General features: G+C 42.2%; 1 protein-coding gene across 2 annotated transcripts; it reads right to left on the minus strand.

The window, feature by feature from the left end:
- Positions 1 to 4451: 4451 nt before the first annotated feature.
- Positions 4452 to 16366, minus strand: LOC100540945 (uncharacterized). 2 transcript variants are annotated; one of them, XM_085227201.1, is made up of 7 exons: positions 16307 to 16366; positions 14696 to 14759; positions 13631 to 13784; positions 12604 to 12764; positions 11297 to 11500; positions 10679 to 10860; positions 4452 to 10429 (listed from the first exon to the last, which is right to left on the minus strand). In XM_085227201.1, exons 2-7 carry the CDS (start codon positions 14754 to 14756, stop codon positions 4871 to 4873), a joined length of 6321 nt encoding a protein of 2106 aa, XP_085083327.1. In that variant the 5' UTR covers positions 14757 to 14759; positions 16307 to 16366; the 3' UTR covers positions 4452 to 4870. The 2 variants fall into 2 exon arrangements, with proteins under 2 accessions (XP_085083327.1, XP_085083328.1); XM_085227202.1 differs by lacking the exons at positions 14696 to 14759; positions 16307 to 16366 and adding an exon at positions 14191 to 14350 and having other exon boundaries at positions 4453 to 10429.
- Positions 16367 to 16826: the final 460 nt, after the last annotated feature.

The following is a 16826-nucleotide window of genomic DNA, read 5'->3' on the forward strand; positions in this document are numbered from 1 at the left end:
CTGACACAGCAACTATAGCACTGCTTCTTTTCCAAAAGAAAATACAAATGAAATGTGGATTTGAGCTATTTCCAAAGAAGCAGATTCATTCTGTTGAATCTAGTCTGTGTGGTTGTTGCGATCTAAGCTGGCAGCAGCTGAGCACCACACAGCCCTTCACTCACCCCCACCTTCCAGTGGGATGGGGAAGAGAATCGGAAAAGAAGTATAAGTTGTAGGTTGAGATAAAAACTATTTGCTAAGGCAGAAAAGGAAGAAAGAAATAAAAGTAATGATAATTATATATATACATATACACCAAAACAAGTGATACACAGCTCAATTGCTTATTACCTGCCAAATGGTGCCCAGCCAGTCCCAGAACAGCAGCTACCCCCGCCAATTCCAAATAGTTTTATAGTTTCTTCATATTGTCCTATGGTATGAAATATCCCATTGCCTAGTTCAGATCAGCTGTCCTTGTTCCATTCCCTCTCAGCTCCTTTGGCCCCCAGCTCTTCACTGGCAGGACAGCATGAGAAGCTGAGAAACTGAAATGTCCTTGGCTCCATTCAGCACTGCTCAGCAACAGCTAAAATATCAGTGTGCTATAAACATTGTTTTTTTCCTAAAGGCGAAACATAGCATCATACTGAACACTATGAAAAATAACTCTGTTCCAGCTGAAACTAGACAGTGGTCCTGGCTACAAAGGGAATCTGAATTGTCCCCTTAGCTCTGTCTAGCAGCATTGGCCACCAGAGTGGTGAAAACACAGGTATAGCTGTCTTGTGCCCATCTGCCCTTGTATCAGGTGTTGCATCCAATACCAGTTGAGAGGCATAAAAGAGTAACAACAGTAACAAAAACAGTAAAAACAAGATGAGGAAAATAAATTTTGCCTAGACAATTGTATGAGTGACATTCCTGTCATCATCACTATCTCTGAACTTTCCTGGTCTTAAAGCCAAGGAGAATAATCAGACAAAGCATAGGAGTAATTTCCTAAAAAATCTAAAGCACAAAGCTTACTGGGCAGACTTCTACAGCTCATTAAAGCCAATATTATTCACTTCCCAAAGAACAAGATTAATGTCTACATGTTAAAAATCCAATGCAAAGATTGAGATCACAAAAACAGGCAAATCAGGAAGCTGATTCACTTTGTTCTCTGAATGGTTCTTATCTCGATCATAATATTTTGATACTAACTCTTTCAATTAACACTTTCATAACATGAATTGTGTCTGCTTCCAGAAATGGTCAGTACTACTCCCTATTAGCTTAATTACTTAAAAAGTGGAACTAATTATTTTCTCCTTGCTTCACGTATTGAAATAAAAATGTAATATGTCACAAATCACAGAATGGTAGGAGCTGGAAGGGACCTCTGGGGATCATCAAGTCCAACTTCCTGCTAAGCAGGTTCCCTACAGCAGGTGACACAGGAAAGCTTCCAGGTGGGTCTTGAAGATTTCCAAAGAAGGAGAGTCCACAGCCTCTCTGGGCAGACAGTTTCACTGCTCTGTCACCCTCATTCTTTTTCATGTTCAGATGGAACTTACTGTGTTCCAGTTTGTATCCATTGCCTCTGCGCTTATCACTGAGCACCACCAAAGAGAGTCTGAACCCATCCATTTGATTCCTACCATTTAGATATTTACAAGCTTTAATGAGATGCTCTCTCTGTCTTCTCCAGGCTGAACAGCCACAGATCCCTCAGCCTTCCCTCATAAGGGAGATGCTTCAGACCCCTCATCTTCTTTGTGGCCCTCCGCTGGACCCTCTCCAGAATTTCCCTGCCTTTCTTGAACTGGGAAGCCCAGAACAGGACATAGCACTACAGATTTGGCCTCACCAGGACAGAGTATAAGGGGAGGATCACCTCCCTCAGACAGTTGGGCACACATTTTTTGATGTACCCCAGGGCACCACTGGCCTTCTTGGCCACAAGGGCCACTGCTGCCCATGGCCAACCTGTTCCACAAAACGACACCCAGATCCATCTCTGCAGAGCTCCACTCCAGCAGGTCAGCTCCCAAGCTGCATGTGTTTATTTCTCCCCAGGTGTAGGACTCTACTCTTGCCGTTTCTGAACCTCATCAAGTTCCTCTCCAACCAACTCCCCAGTCTGTCCAGGACATGTAGAATGGCATGACAGCCTTCCAGTGTGTCAGCCAGTGCCCTCCAGCTTTGTAACTAATTAAAGGGGGCTTATAAAGAAGACCAAGAGCAAGTTTTTCCATGGACAGACAGTGATAGGATGAGGGAGAAGAATGTTAAATAAGAAGGGGAGATTCATGTTAGATGTTAAAAAGAAATTAATTACTCAGAGGGTGGTGAGGCACTGGAACAGGTTGCCCTGAGATGATGTGGATGCCTGGAGGTATTCAAGACCAGGCTGGACCGAGCCCTTGACATACTGTAGAGAGTCCAATGAAAGGCAATACGGGAACTGGAGCATCTTTCCTATGAGGAAAGGCTGAGGGAGTTGGGACTGTTCAGCATAAAGGAAGAGGACTCAATGTCTACAAACACCTGAAATGAGGATGCAAAGAGAATGGATCCTCCCAGCTGATTCCTGAGCTTGTATCCCCAGCTCCTGAGGCTGTTATACACATTCAGCACTGTAGGCAGTGAAGCTGGGTTAAATGTACATGAAAATCTCACGTACACCTTCACATTGTGTAGTTGTAACTGAATCTGTTAATCAAAGCCTTGGTAAAGTCAGGTCTGGCCACGAGGCCAAAGCACCAACTCGGGCTGGCTGAATGCACTGCTGCTTTCTGGCTTTCTCTTACCCAAGCTGCCACTGCTGGGCCAGCAGTGCCCAGGCACGCACTGTGGGGAAAGCCAGGCTCTCATTACCTCCCAATGGCACTTGTGTTCTGAGGGGCTGCTAGGGCAGCTCCTGCCTTCCACGTCCTTGCTTTTGGTTGCTGCTCAGGATCTGCCATAAAGGGGCCAGAATATCTGAATAAAACCAAGACCATTCTAACCCACACACAGTAAGAACAATAAGAAAGCTGGTTTTGAAAAAGGCTCTGGAGATGTGCATTTCAGCTGCAGCTGGCGCAGGGAGCATTTGGCAGTCCTATAGCAGCGGGTCGCAGTGCAGGGGAGCACAGCAGTGGCAGGGTGCTGAGGGCCCTTTTGCTTCTGTCTGCCAAATGTGTAGGACAAACAAGCAGAAAGACAGAGTGGGAAATGCAAGCAGCTGACACAGTAGGTAGGAGATACGTTAGATGGCCTGAAACCTGCAAGCAGCTGGAAGGGAAGGAAAAGTTATCCAGAAGCAGCAGGATGGGCTGGGAGAAACACAGAAACAGCTTGCATTGCTCCAGGAGCAGTGACAGAGTCCTGCGTGCTCTTCTGTACTACCAAATATCATCGCCGGAGCGTGCAAACTGACCCTTGCTGATCTTGCTTGGACCCTTGAATTGGATTCAGTGCTCTTTGTCAGCTGCTGTCAAACATGAGCTAGAAGAAAGCTGCAGCTGCCCTTTCTGCCTGGAAAACAATGTTCTGTTCATATTCGGGATAATAACTGTAATTAGATAAATTACTTGTTCAAGAAGTCAGGATCTATGTTTCACAGAAAGCTTTTAGTGTTCGGTCATTGCAATTAACCTCAGGTAGCATTAACCACCTGGGGTGTGTTTTTAAAGGTTTTGTGCTCTCAGTCTCCAAACTCTCAGTCCTGTTATCAGAGGAAGGATCCCATTAGCAGGATGCATGTTCAGTCATTAGATAATCACATCCCTAGTGCAGTCTGTGGAAAAATACTAATTTTTCCACTCAGATCCTGAAATGATACGTGTAGGCAATCTGCAAAGATGCCTGCCTCCCTGATCTGAGTATACCCATGAGTGTAATGTAATTAGTCAGATATGTTCTCCACAGCAGTGGCATAAATTAATGAGAAGCGATAGAACTTTTATTTGGAAAATGTGCTCAGAGCTGCATGGTTTGCCTTCTGCCCCAGGCAATTAGTCAGAGCACCTCTTTGTTGTGTAAAAGGACATTTTGGACTGAATAAACCTCTGCCTTTTACTTGTATTGCCTGGATCATGTAATGCTTGATAATATGAACACAATTTCATGGGACCTGATGGGATGCATCCAGAGGGATTCCTGAGGTTGCAGAAGGAACTGGAGGATGAGTAGCTTAGGAAAATGGTCTAGTGTAGCATGGAGAAGTGAAGGCTTCAGCGGACTGATATTTTGTCCCTGAAAGTGATGTTCAGTTTTCTTTTAAAAAATGTCACTATTTTCATTTATATCCTCTTTCATAAAAGAAGGCTAACAAATAGAATTGTTTTACTGACAATTTTTAACATTTTTGTATAAGCAAAATACATATTCTAAATTGTTGGAAACCTCTTAAAAACACAACATCTAGTAAAGACATTCAAAAGATGTCCAATTTATACACCTTTAATAAGAATCAGAAAATTACTGTACACTAAAAAAAGTAATAATGACAAACAATTGGGTTAATGCAGTGTTGCTTTACGTAGACATTCATCATTTAAAACAGTGAACTTATTATTTTCAATCAGGACTTTAGTATGGTTCAAAAAATACATAATGTGACTTTAACATACAAACTCATTAAATGAAATTCTGTATTCTATTTACAGTTTAAAATATTGAAAATGAAGGTAAAAGAGATTGGAAGTATAACATCATACCACTATCTACAAGTAACAAAATTAGAGCAATGGCAGGAGAAATTGGTGTGAGTTTTTCTAGGACAACACAGATTACATTCAGCATATATGCATATTCAAACTTGCCTTTGCCATGACAATTCTGAGATCCTGCAAAGGGTCTACTTATCTTGAAAGCTACACGGTTATTGAAAGAAATGATTCACAAGAAATGATTCCTACAGCCAGCTCCCATGTTCTCCACTTGCAACTGCAGACATTTTTTTCTCTATAATTCCATCTGCATTGTTTGTTTCTCCTAAAACTACTACTAAACTTGATAGAGTGGTGTGAGGATCAAGTAGTTTCAGAAGAGGTATGTCCACATTTCTTTCTTGAAAGATGCGGTTCTGAATTGTCATAGCTAACATTGAGTCTATGCCCAATGATGAAAGTGGAGTATTCATGGTCAGTTCATCTGGGTTCAGTCCTGTGAGGTCAGCCATCAGTGAGGTAATATAGTCTTCAGACTTGACTGAAGCAGTATCCTGGTCTTGAGATTTCTCAGAGGTTTCAAGCTTGCTTCTAAATTCTTCTAACATGAGTGATGTAAACCGATTTTTGAGTGAAATAATCCGAATAAAAACATGATTAAATAAAGCATTAACATTTAATTTGACAACAGCTTGCTGAGGGTTATTTGAAAGTAAGCTCTTCTTGAGATACTCATGAATCTCATGCACTTGCAGAATATCTATGCCCTTGGATTCCAGAATGTTCTGAATCTGGTTTTGATTGAGCAATACACCGAGGTTCAAAGCACCCCAGTTAATGGATTGGCCCGAAAGACCACAGTTCCTCCTGTAGAGGCAGAAGACGTCCAGGAAAGAGTTTGCAGCTGCGTAGTTTGCCTGTGTGGAGTTTCCGAGAAAGGAAGTAACAGAGGAGTAGCACACAAAGTAGTCAAGCTGTTGGCCTCTTGTAGCTCGATGAAGATTTAGGGTCCCTGCCACTTTGGGGCTTAGCACTCTCTGAAAGTCAGCAAACTTCAGAACTTCAAGACGACCATCGTGTAAAACAACAGCACTCTGAAAGACACCTTTGATTGGACACCCTTCAAATAATTTTACAATGATCTGGAAAGCTTCCTCAACATCGCTGGTCAAAGTAATGTCACACTGCACAGACACTATTTTGCTGCCTTCATACTTCAGCTGCAAATCCTTCATCTCTTCTTGTTTCTCCTTGCTCGGAATTTTCCTGGAGAGTATTGCAATACATCCTCCTCCATTCGCTGCTATAAATTTCACAGTTTCAAAGCCAAGGCCAGTGAGCCCCCCAGCTACTACGTAAACAGCATTCGGCTTAAATATCTTCTTCTCAGTTTCATACAGTGGGATATCTGAAAGAACAGGGATGTCCTTCTGCTTTCTCAGTACAGCAAGTGGGACAGATCTGCAGGTAAAAGAGCACATCACAGACTGCAGCCTTTCAAAGTTCTCAGTTTGCTGGAAGACAGAGCCTGGAAGATGTCTAAACCGTTTCATATCTAAAGAACCAATCCACACTTGCACAGCCTTTTGGAGTTCCTTCAGAGATGCCTTCTGGAAGATACTGCTAAGGATGAGGATATGAAAGCTGATATTTTCATGATCAAGTCCACTGATGTTCTGAATACATTCCGATTGCTGATGGCCACATACTATCACCACATCTTTCAGACAGTACATGTGTGCCAGATCTTCCTGGGATAGTCTGCCTACTGGAGGAAGAACAACAAGGGCATTGCATGCATTTATATGCTGCAACATATCAGGAGTGGGCCTTGCAAGTACTGTTTTCCAGCCCACCTCTTCTGCTGCCACAGAAAGAACACGGCATAAGACCGATGATGGTTCTGTAGAAATAATACCCAAAGTTCTGCCGTGCTTCCCCTTGGGTAACCTCTGATTTAAGATCTCCCATGCAATGATGAAGTAGGACACACAAGGGACGCTCTGAAAGCACGGAAATTTCTTTACATTTAAACAAACTGTTCCCGGGACCTGAATTCTGGATGATGCAGCTGCCGGATAACACGAAACCACGTGATCACCCACTTTAACCTTTTTCACAGCTGTGCCTATTGCTGTGACTGTGCCACTGAAATCAAGAGCTAAAAGTCTGTGTTTGTCTGCTGCTTGGGAATTCCAGTAGAGTGTATTACCAAAGTTACGACTAGAAACACTAATGGGAAAATAATCTTCAGAGTGGATACATATCTTGTCCACTTGAATCTCAACACTTTGATTTTCCAGCGGAGTAGCAGTGCTGGTGGATAGTTCAGCGGACAAGTCTTTTGCTGAGTACGGATCGGCAGTGTACAAAGTGAATGTTTCTGAATTCTGGAGAGACCTTACATGCTGGCTGTAATCTTCATCTACAAAAGGAGTGCGTTTGATTTCAGATGCATAAATTCTTCCTTGGCTGATGTAGACTTCCGGATAATCCTTACCTCTGTATTTGACAAGGACATCTGATAATGCTGAGATGTCCAGGGAGCTGGAAGAGCTGAGGTCAATTATCTGAAACGTGATTTCTGGAACTTCAACAACACAAGTTCTGGTCATGCCCTGCAATGCAAACCCACAGTTAATGTGGTCTACATTTCTTTCTGTTGTTCTGTAGCTGATCACTCGGACTGAACAGTGAGAACTTTTCTCTCTTAACGCCACGATAACTTGGCGATAGGCTTCACAACACTTGGAGAGCTGGTCGACAACTTTACTTGGGAACTCTTCATTCACCTTTTGAATTCCCCACAGGAAGAGAACATCATCGTAATCCTCAACTTCTGCTTTCATCTTATTCCCTGCATGGACTTCCAAGAGGGATTCCCAGTCTTCATACATAACATATCTGGAATCAGGATGCAAATATTTTCTGAGCTGCTCAGCTATCCCAAATTTGTCAGCAAACACCAGGACTCTAGGCACTGCTTCTACATGACCAATCATCTTTGACGGAGAAACTTCTGACCACTTGTTTTCAAACATGAACTCATTGTCTCTGGAAGACACTGGTTTCATGAAAGTGATGGCAACACGCTTGAGTTCAGCCAAAACGGACCCATGTTTGTCCATGAAGCATCCACAGACCTCAAAGCAGTTCCCAATGGATTTGCTTGTTCTCATATATATCATCATTTCTTCCTCCAGAGGTCGCAGCACCACCAGGCTGCCTATCCCTGAAGGAAAGCCTGCTCTGGACTGCCGCGTGCTCGAGATCATGACAGCAGTCATCTGCATAAAACAGTCCAGCAGCACCGGGTGGATACAGTAGCTGTACATCTCTCTGAGAGTCTCCTTGTTCACTTTGATGCTTGTTATAGCTTCCTTTAGTTCCTGGCAATAATGCACATCCCTGAGCTGCCTGAATATGGAGCCATACTGAAAGCCAATCTGAGACAGTGCTTCATAGACCTTCTCTGTGCTAATCACTGACGTGCATCTGTGATAGACCTCTTGGAAGGAGATGGTGCTTTCTTCCACAACAGCCTCAGGCACCTTTCTAACTTGGCCTGAAGCATAAACTGCGTTGGAGGAAGAGAGTATCTCAAAGGCTGTCGCTGCTTTTTGTGGACTCAGCTTGATATTCAAGACTTGGGAACTCTGTGCGAGAACACACGGCGCTGAAAAACTGATGCTCATCTGGCAAGCACTCAGAGGCATTTTAGGTCCTGAGCTGCTCATCACACAAGCCAGACCAAGCTCCACATAAAAAGCACCAGGAACTAAAGCCACACCATTATTCTTGTGCTCATATAAGTAGGATGTGGTGTCCTGGGAGAGCAGGCAGCCAAACTGCGTGTTGTCACTGTTGATGACATAAATCAAAGGATGACCAGAGCCAACGTCTCTTTGGTTTGCTTGTTGACGGGTATCCAGAGAGGCCACAGCTCTTTGACGATCAAATTGATACCGTGGAATGGTCATTGGAACACTTTGATATCCATCATAAAAGTGCTGCCAGTTGGGATTATAGCCCAATTCAAACAGATTTCCTACCAAACTAAAGAGTGCCTGATACTCTGCATCAGACTGCAAAGAAGGGAAAACCTTAGTGACTTTCCCTAGAGTCTCTTTTATATTTCGCTGCAATGTTCTATGAGGACTTATTTCAACAAACACCACATTTTCCCTGTCTCTAGCTGCAGTTTCTATGGCTTGAGTGAAAGCAACTGGCTCATGAGTATGCTGGGCCCAGAATTTGCCACGAGTGAAGTCATTTGCAGAAGCAGCTGCCCCGGTCAGTGTTGAAATTACTTCAACGTCACCCTTCTGTTTTTCTAAAGGCTCTATGCTCTGCTCCAACTCCCCAAGTATCACATCCATGCTAGGGCTGTGGTAGGCAGCTGGGACATTTAAAACATGAAGAAAGATGTTTCTGTGGCTGAAAGCTTCTGCTAAATCTTTCTGGACCAAGTCCACATCATCTGGATTTCCAGACAAGGTGCAGGAAACTGGGCTGTTGAAAGCTGCAATGCACACCCTTCCCGAGTAGCGATGCAGATGTTCAGCAATCTCTTGAACAGGGATGTTTCCAACCACCAGCATTCCGCCCCTGGCAGTCTTTGCCTGCAGCCTGCTCCGGTGATATATCACTTTGACCGCATCTGCCAGGGAAAGGTACCCAGCAAAATGTGCTGCAGCAATTTCCCCCACGGAATGGCCAACTGCAGCGACCGGCTTAATGCCCCAGTACTTCAGAAGAGAAGCTAAGGCAACCTGCAGGGCAAAAAGCATGGGCTGGGAGAGTTCTGGATTCAGCAACTCCTTTGAGCTGCGACCTCTTGCTGGCAGAAGGCTGATGGGAGCGTGTTTCTGAAAGAGCGCTTCTATTTCCTTACACTTGTCTCTGAACACCGGCTCTGAGCTCAGCAGTGCCTCACTGAACTCCTTCAGTGTTACGCCGTTGCCACAGAACACAAACACCAGCTGAGGCTCCACCTTTGACGTGGTAAAGTCAGTGCTAGCTGCTGACATAACTTCTTGCTGCAAGTGTTGGAGAGAGTTTGCCACAAATGCTTTTCGGTACCTGTGGTTTACATGGCTTCTTCTGCAGGCAGATGTATAGGCCAGGCTTGGGAGAGTTACACGGTTTCTTGTACTCAGATGCGCAGCTGTGTCTGCCATTGTCATCTGAAGGGACTTAGCTGATGCTGCGGACAGCAGGACTAATTCCAGCGGCCTCTTAAAGGCAGGAAGAGGCTCTGGCTGCTTAACCTGCCTGACTACAACATGGGCATTGGTTCCTCCAAATCCAAAGCAGTTGATGCCAGCTACTCTTCCATACTCACCGGAATCTTCCCAGGGTTCCACCACGGTGGGAATGGCAAGGTTTAGCTTCTCTGTATCGATGCTGCTCATCTCCTTTGAGTAATGCAAAGATGGAACAATCTTCCCATGATGCATCATCAGAAGCACTTTGATCAAACCTGCTGCTCCAGCAGCTGACTCAGTGTGGCCAATATTTCCTTTCACCGAACCAATTTTCAGAGCAGGAACTTGTGAAGGTCTGTTTCTACAAATGACATTACCGAGGCTCTCAGCTTCCGTGGGGTCTCCAGCAGCAGTTCCTGTCCCGTGGGCTTCAATGTACTGCACAACTGAGGGATCTACATGATCTTCATAAACGCTGCGCAGTAACTTCTCCTGCTCTATTTGAGACGGCCTTGTGATTGGCGTTATAGACCTACCATTCTGATTGACTGCACTGACATTTATAACACCCCAGATTTTGCTGTGGTCTTCCATCGCCTGTTTCACAGAAAGAGAAAATCATCTTTAATTATCTCATGCTTCATCTATCTGTGAGAAAAAGAACCGACAGTACCCTTACATTTGTGATATCTTTCCCACGCTAGAAAAAAAGCATAAATGTTTTCTTAATGCTAATAATAAGCTTGAATTAGAAAGGCTTTTTGCTACAGTAATTATGAGAAATGGATATACAAAATTCAAGTAAGAAGCCAGGCTTATTTTAGGCTTCTTCACAAACAATCTTACCTTTTTCAGTGGTTTGAGGAAAACAACACCACAGCCTTCTCCCCTTCCGTAGCCATCTGCCTTTTTGGAAAAGGGTTTACTCATTCCATCTGGAGAGATCATTTTTGCTTTACTGAGGGACACAAAGGTGAGGGGATCTATTATGCTGTTCACACCACCGCAAATAGCTGCCTCACAATCTCCTGGAGTAAAACAGAAATGTATTCCAGTGGAGATGTTCAAGGACACAGAAAGAATTGTGATCTATAACTTAGTTGATTGAAAAGACAGATATTACAGAAAGACTTCACTGATACTAAAAGTTGGTTGTGATATTTTAATTGTTAATATTGGAATCGGTCATTGTGATTGTTTGTTGAAAAAGTAACCTATACAGTTATCTAAAATTACATCAGGCTATGTTAGAGAAAGTAACAGAATTCCTCACAGTAAAAGATTACTGCTTCTGCAGGTACAGTGCAGAAGTGAGGTACTGGAATCCATTAAGGCAACTACTGGTGATCATGAAGGTATTAATCAAATCTCAGGAAGAATAAAAATATGAAATATTTATATCTCAGCAATTTCATACAGCATTAATTCGAATCTCTTTGCCTACCATCTCTTCAGTCCCATTACCTGATTTAATTGCTCGCAAGGCGTAATGCAGGGCAAAAAGAAATGATGAACAAGCAGTGTCAATTGTCAGCGATGGTCCAGTCAGATTAAACGTGAAGGAGATCCTATTAGCAGCTATGCTCATTGCTGATCCTGTACCAGCATAATGATTTATTTCACTTACTGATTTGCTTCTTAGGATTTGAAAGTCTCGATTCATAAGGCCTGTAACAATACAAATATATGTCATGTTACCCTGAGTGAAGAAAAGGGATGTATAGCACTGAACTTGAAACCATGTTTATGTTCTTCGGTTTCACCATTAACCTACTTAGCAACACGACTTCTATGGTGAAGCTTTTTCTACTCAAGTCAGAAGACAGTCAATTATCGGCTCGTCCTGCTGGCTTAGCTCATTGTATGACACGATTAAGGCATACATAGCCTGTTTAGATCCCTGAATCTCAGCTTAGGAGTAGTTGGCTTGGCTTATCTATGATAATAGATACAAGCAGGTTAGAATGAGGACAGCTGGAATGGAGCATTACCTTCATTTCCTCAGATGCTCCAAGTTAAATATCACAGTGAAAGCCATATCAAGTGTTCTTCATGTATCTTTAGTTTGCTCACTGTGATCCAATCAGTTAAGAAAGAAGTAGAAAAGAACAGGACCTGTATCTGGGGTAGCATTTGAACCCCCTCCCTGGGAACACACATGCCTGCATTATAGGAGGATCCCAAGTCCAAAGGCACATGTGGAAAATGCAGTACATCTATATGGAGAGCAAGGAATAATTCCCTCAGTGTAACAAGAGCATATTCCAGACCAAAGAGCAATATAAATAGCTCATCCCTATCCTTCATCCGTCTAACTGACCTGGACAACTCTAGAAATAGACACACACTACAGCAACCAAAAACAGATTAACTTCTTGGGACAATCAACAGTTGGACAAGTGCACCACGGCAGCCTACTACTAACTACGAGATGATCTTAACTTCAGAAACACCTTAACCACTGGTACAGTGCTAAGTACCAAGGTGTCAGACTGCCTTGGGAGTATCAGTCTTGGAAAGGGCTTGGCAAGGTGAAGACTTTAACTGTTTTCTGTCAACACCAGTGCATGAAGATACTAACGGGGACATCTAAAAGTAGATGTGTTAATTACATAATAAATTTCTAGAGTGACCTAACAGTCTATCTTCACCAAAATTTTCCAGTAGTGTCATAATATAGTAGCCTTAAGGTTATGTATGCAGTTTACAAAGGGGTGTTCCATTTTTACGAGGGTAAAAGGGACATTCTTCACCATGAAATTATGTCTTACCAACAAAAACACCTGTTTTGGTGCCACTGATGGCTTCTACAGGGACTCCTGCATCCTCTAGCGCTTTATATGTGCATTCTAAAAGTAATTTCTGTTGTGGATCCATGCTTTCAGCTTCCACATTATTAATTCCAAACAGGTGGTTGTCAAAAGCGTTAAATCTAAAATAAACGGAACAAATAAGAGCACAATATGAATAAAATGTTCATTTAAATCTGGACAGATTATTACCCAATATTTATACGTACATAATTCCCCAGCATGATGAAGGACTGACTCAAATCAAAAGGGAGAATTTTTTATTTTATTTTATTTTTTAATTACATGACAGTACAAGCCCAGGGAAAAACAGGATTGATTATGATCCAGTTCTGGATTCTTATGATACTGGTCATAAGAACAGTGCACCTTCACAAGCAAATCGAGAGCATAAGATTCCCTTCTTGTCCATCTAGCAAATGCAGACTTTCTTACTTTGTATTAAAACTGTCACAGCTTCATTTTAATTAGAGCTACTTGCCCCAGCAAGCACAGGATTAGGGCCTGAGGTCCAGCAGATCTGATCAACCTTCAAACTGAAACTAGGCAAGACTCATAAGGCAGATCGTACCCGGAATCTGCCGCAGTCTTCCACCGGCCATAAGTGGGCTTTACAAATCCCTTGGCAGGCTGTAGCCCACCTCAGATCTGAAATACACACCTTCATACGTAACGCATGTGCATGTGTGTATACTCAAAAAGTACACATCCATGGCACGACTGGTTGCATCCCAAGACATGACAAGTATGGTCATACAAGTTGCATTATGCATTCAAAGATCATGGTCTGCAAAGAAATGTGCTCATAACTGTCATGTTACAGGAATTCCTGCAATTTGAAAACTACAAGTTCATTGTGTGAGATGAAAGAAAATCTGTTTCTACGTCCAATTTATAATACCTCCCTGCAGCTTGCTCTCTCTGAAAGGCTGGACACACCAGACTAGATACAGAAAAAATCTGTGGCACAGCACAGTAACACACTCACTCATTGAGAAGAGCAGCTCGTGTTGTATACATTTTTCCTGGCTTGTTACTGTCTGGATCGTACCACTCTTCGGTATTAAATCTCTCGGGGGGGATTTCTACTGTGCAGTTTTTGCCTTCCTCCAGCACTTTCCAGAAATTGTCAATTCCTTCACCTATTGTACAAATATTGCAAAGAAGATTAAATTATGCATTCCCTTTTGTCATGCTCATTCAGAAAAACACATTCTGTTACCTGAAACTCCTACATATAAATCTAGGTAGCTGAAATGTAATTGCTACTGATAAACAAACCATCATGTTTTGGTGACAGGAATATGGAAAGGAATGACTCACCTTTTCACTACACGCTTAAAAGCAAGTTACCCCACCAAATTAATTCCTTGAAAACTCTGAAGATTGTTTAAGAAAAATAACATACCAGATAGCCAAACAACATGGCATCAATGTTCCAGCACACATTTCATCTCCTCCCAGCTTCAGCTTTCTCCAGTATTCGTATGTCCTCATCTACACACACTCTGGAAGCAGTGCTAACCTGTTACATGACCAAGTACTCACCAGCTCAGCTCTATGTGATGCGGGGCGTCAGGGACTGGAACTGCAGGAATGGTTACTGCAGGACAGCAATCTCACCTGAGGCTAAACACCCCTCAGGGCTCAGTCCACCCTCCCACTATCTAAATGTCTCCATCCATCTAATCTAAGAATACGAATGTTCCCCTGGATGGCATAGTCCTACACCTGTGCACGATCATCTGGCCAGTGCACAAGCAATAACCTCAAATCATCCCTGACACGTTTGGTTTGTCTGCGTGAGTTTCATGCATGCAGCTCAAAGCCCTGCCCACAGCGAACACTGCAGCTCTCGCTCTCTGTGGACAAATTCAAACTAACTCATTTTCACCACAATGAGATTGTTCAAAAAGATCCTACAAGTAGCAAAGCCATGAACTCTGCAAAATTAAGGGGGAAACATGCTATTTTACTCCACATCAATACTAACAAGTGACTGTGCTTTTCAATATTCAATCAGCATCCTGCTTTCTATTTACTCAAAACTTACCTCCAGGAAAGTTGCATGCTATTCCCACAATAGCAATTTCATCTCCTGTCTCCATCTTCATCACCTGGGCACCACAACACAGTTAGAAACAAAACTCAGATCAAACAACTTTACATCAACCGTAAGATAAATATTAGTTTAAAAGATTATCTTCACGTAAGTACACATATTTGCTCAAAGGTTGGCTTACTTTGAATGACCTGTTTTTGGCTGCAATGAGAAAGGTGGCCAGACCTGAGTGGTATTTCTCATCCACTCTCTATTTAGAGGAAAGTCCCTAACTAATTCCTCAGGCTTCCAAACCCACAGACACTCTTTTTATTGTTTAGCCTCAGATACACCCATCTCCTCCTCATCTGCTCTTCAGCGTAAAACACAGTTACCAAACAGGCTCTGCATGTTAGCAGTTAAAATCAGACCAGCTAAACAGTCAACAGACAATCAAATAAGGGAAGGAACAAAAGTTGCTTCATCCACACTCTGAAAAAGTGCTTGGAAAGAAAATCCTGTTCTGGACATTGCTTTGATGGATCCCGTGGCTGCCTAGCTTTTCTCTAAATTGCCTTCCGCTGGTGAAGTTCCATAAGAGATCTCCCACAGACTATGCTCAAGGCTACCAACAGCTAGCTATGAGATCTCTGTATTCCTGACAGTGAGCAATCTCCAAATAGCACCACTACAGCCCCTGAATCACTTGCCTTGCATCCCATCTGTAGCTTCAAGGAGAAAGCTTTTGTTGAGGAGAAATTTAAAACAAAACCATGACATTTTTCAACTAACTTAATGGGAAGGAAAAAAATTGTATCAAATGAAATTTCTCAGAATAGATTTCAAAGATTTTGTTTGTTTGTTTTGTTTGCTTAATTCTGGGAATTCAAATAGGGACACAAAAATGAATTCAATCCAAAGAATGCCTGCCTTGAGAAATTAAAACCACTGCACTGATTTGTAGCGTAAAAACTTTACTTCACGGTGCTATTAAGGGAGATAAAGAGAGCAACTAAGCAAATATAAGATCTGGCTTTCCAGGATTAAATTCTATTTTAACAATCACAATAATTTTTAAATGCCATACAAAAAAAACTCTTTTATTTATTTCCAAATGACAAATGTTTATAATACTGGAAATCCCTTCCAAATAGTCATTAGTAATTATGATCATAACGAGATCTAAACATATTAGTGTCTAGGGACCATTCTCTACACCCTAGTCTTGGATATTAGTTTCTATTTCTATTAATCTCTTCATTAATATATATTTTGAATTTCAGTTTCTATTTATTTCCATTTCACAGTTTATTTAATTGTAGTTAAATTTCCTTTTCATCTCTACATCCATTCTATTGATTTTCATATAACTCATACATTGTATTTATATTATATCCCTATTTTAATTTCACAGCCAACCTAAAGTTGGCAAACACAGCCCAACACAGATACAAACAAAGCCGAACAGCCAAACAAAGCTCTACTATCTTACCTCGAAGATACAGGAAAGCACTGGTTTTAAGTTAGTACCTAAATAGCAGTTGATAGAAAAAGAAGGGATTTCCCCTTTTAACACTAAATATGACAGTTACAAAACTATCCAATGAGATATGTACCTCTTACCTTATGTGATTCCAGTAGGGGTTACTAACAGGCTGAGTCTTTGGAAGTCCTTTATATAGCATTCTGGGAGGTTTCTTATTCAAATGCATGCCAAAACGTGGCAAAAACGCCTTTTAGAAGAAAAAAAGCAAATGAGTCATTACATTACGATTAGTCAGCTGCCCTCTCCACGACTAAAGTTCAAAACTCCCTCCTTGAATGTAGTAAATGCTTAACAAAATCAAGTGTTACATCAGGACAAAAATATAATGTGTCTTATCTAGCTCCCACTCTTATCTAAGATGCACAAGCAAATTCTGAAGGCATCGCATCCACCAGCCTCTGCTAGATGCCTTTTTAACTCTTCCCCAGCTGGTTTCATCCCAACCACCCAGACTCATCTTTCTCCTTCTCTTACTTGCCAATGGAAGCACAGTCTTTGAGGAGCCAGAAGAGTCCACATGTCAGCGTCTTCCCTGATATTAGTGCCTTTCCTGGCTGTGGAACAAACCTCTTTCCAAAAAAGAAAGAAGAAATCACT

Source organism: Meleagris gallopavo, chromosome 6 (genome assembly GCF_905368555.1).
Source record: "Meleagris gallopavo chromosome 6, MGAL_WU_HG_1.1, whole genome shotgun sequence".
Lineage (NCBI taxonomy): Eukaryota > Metazoa > Chordata > Aves > Galliformes > Phasianidae > Meleagris > Meleagris gallopavo.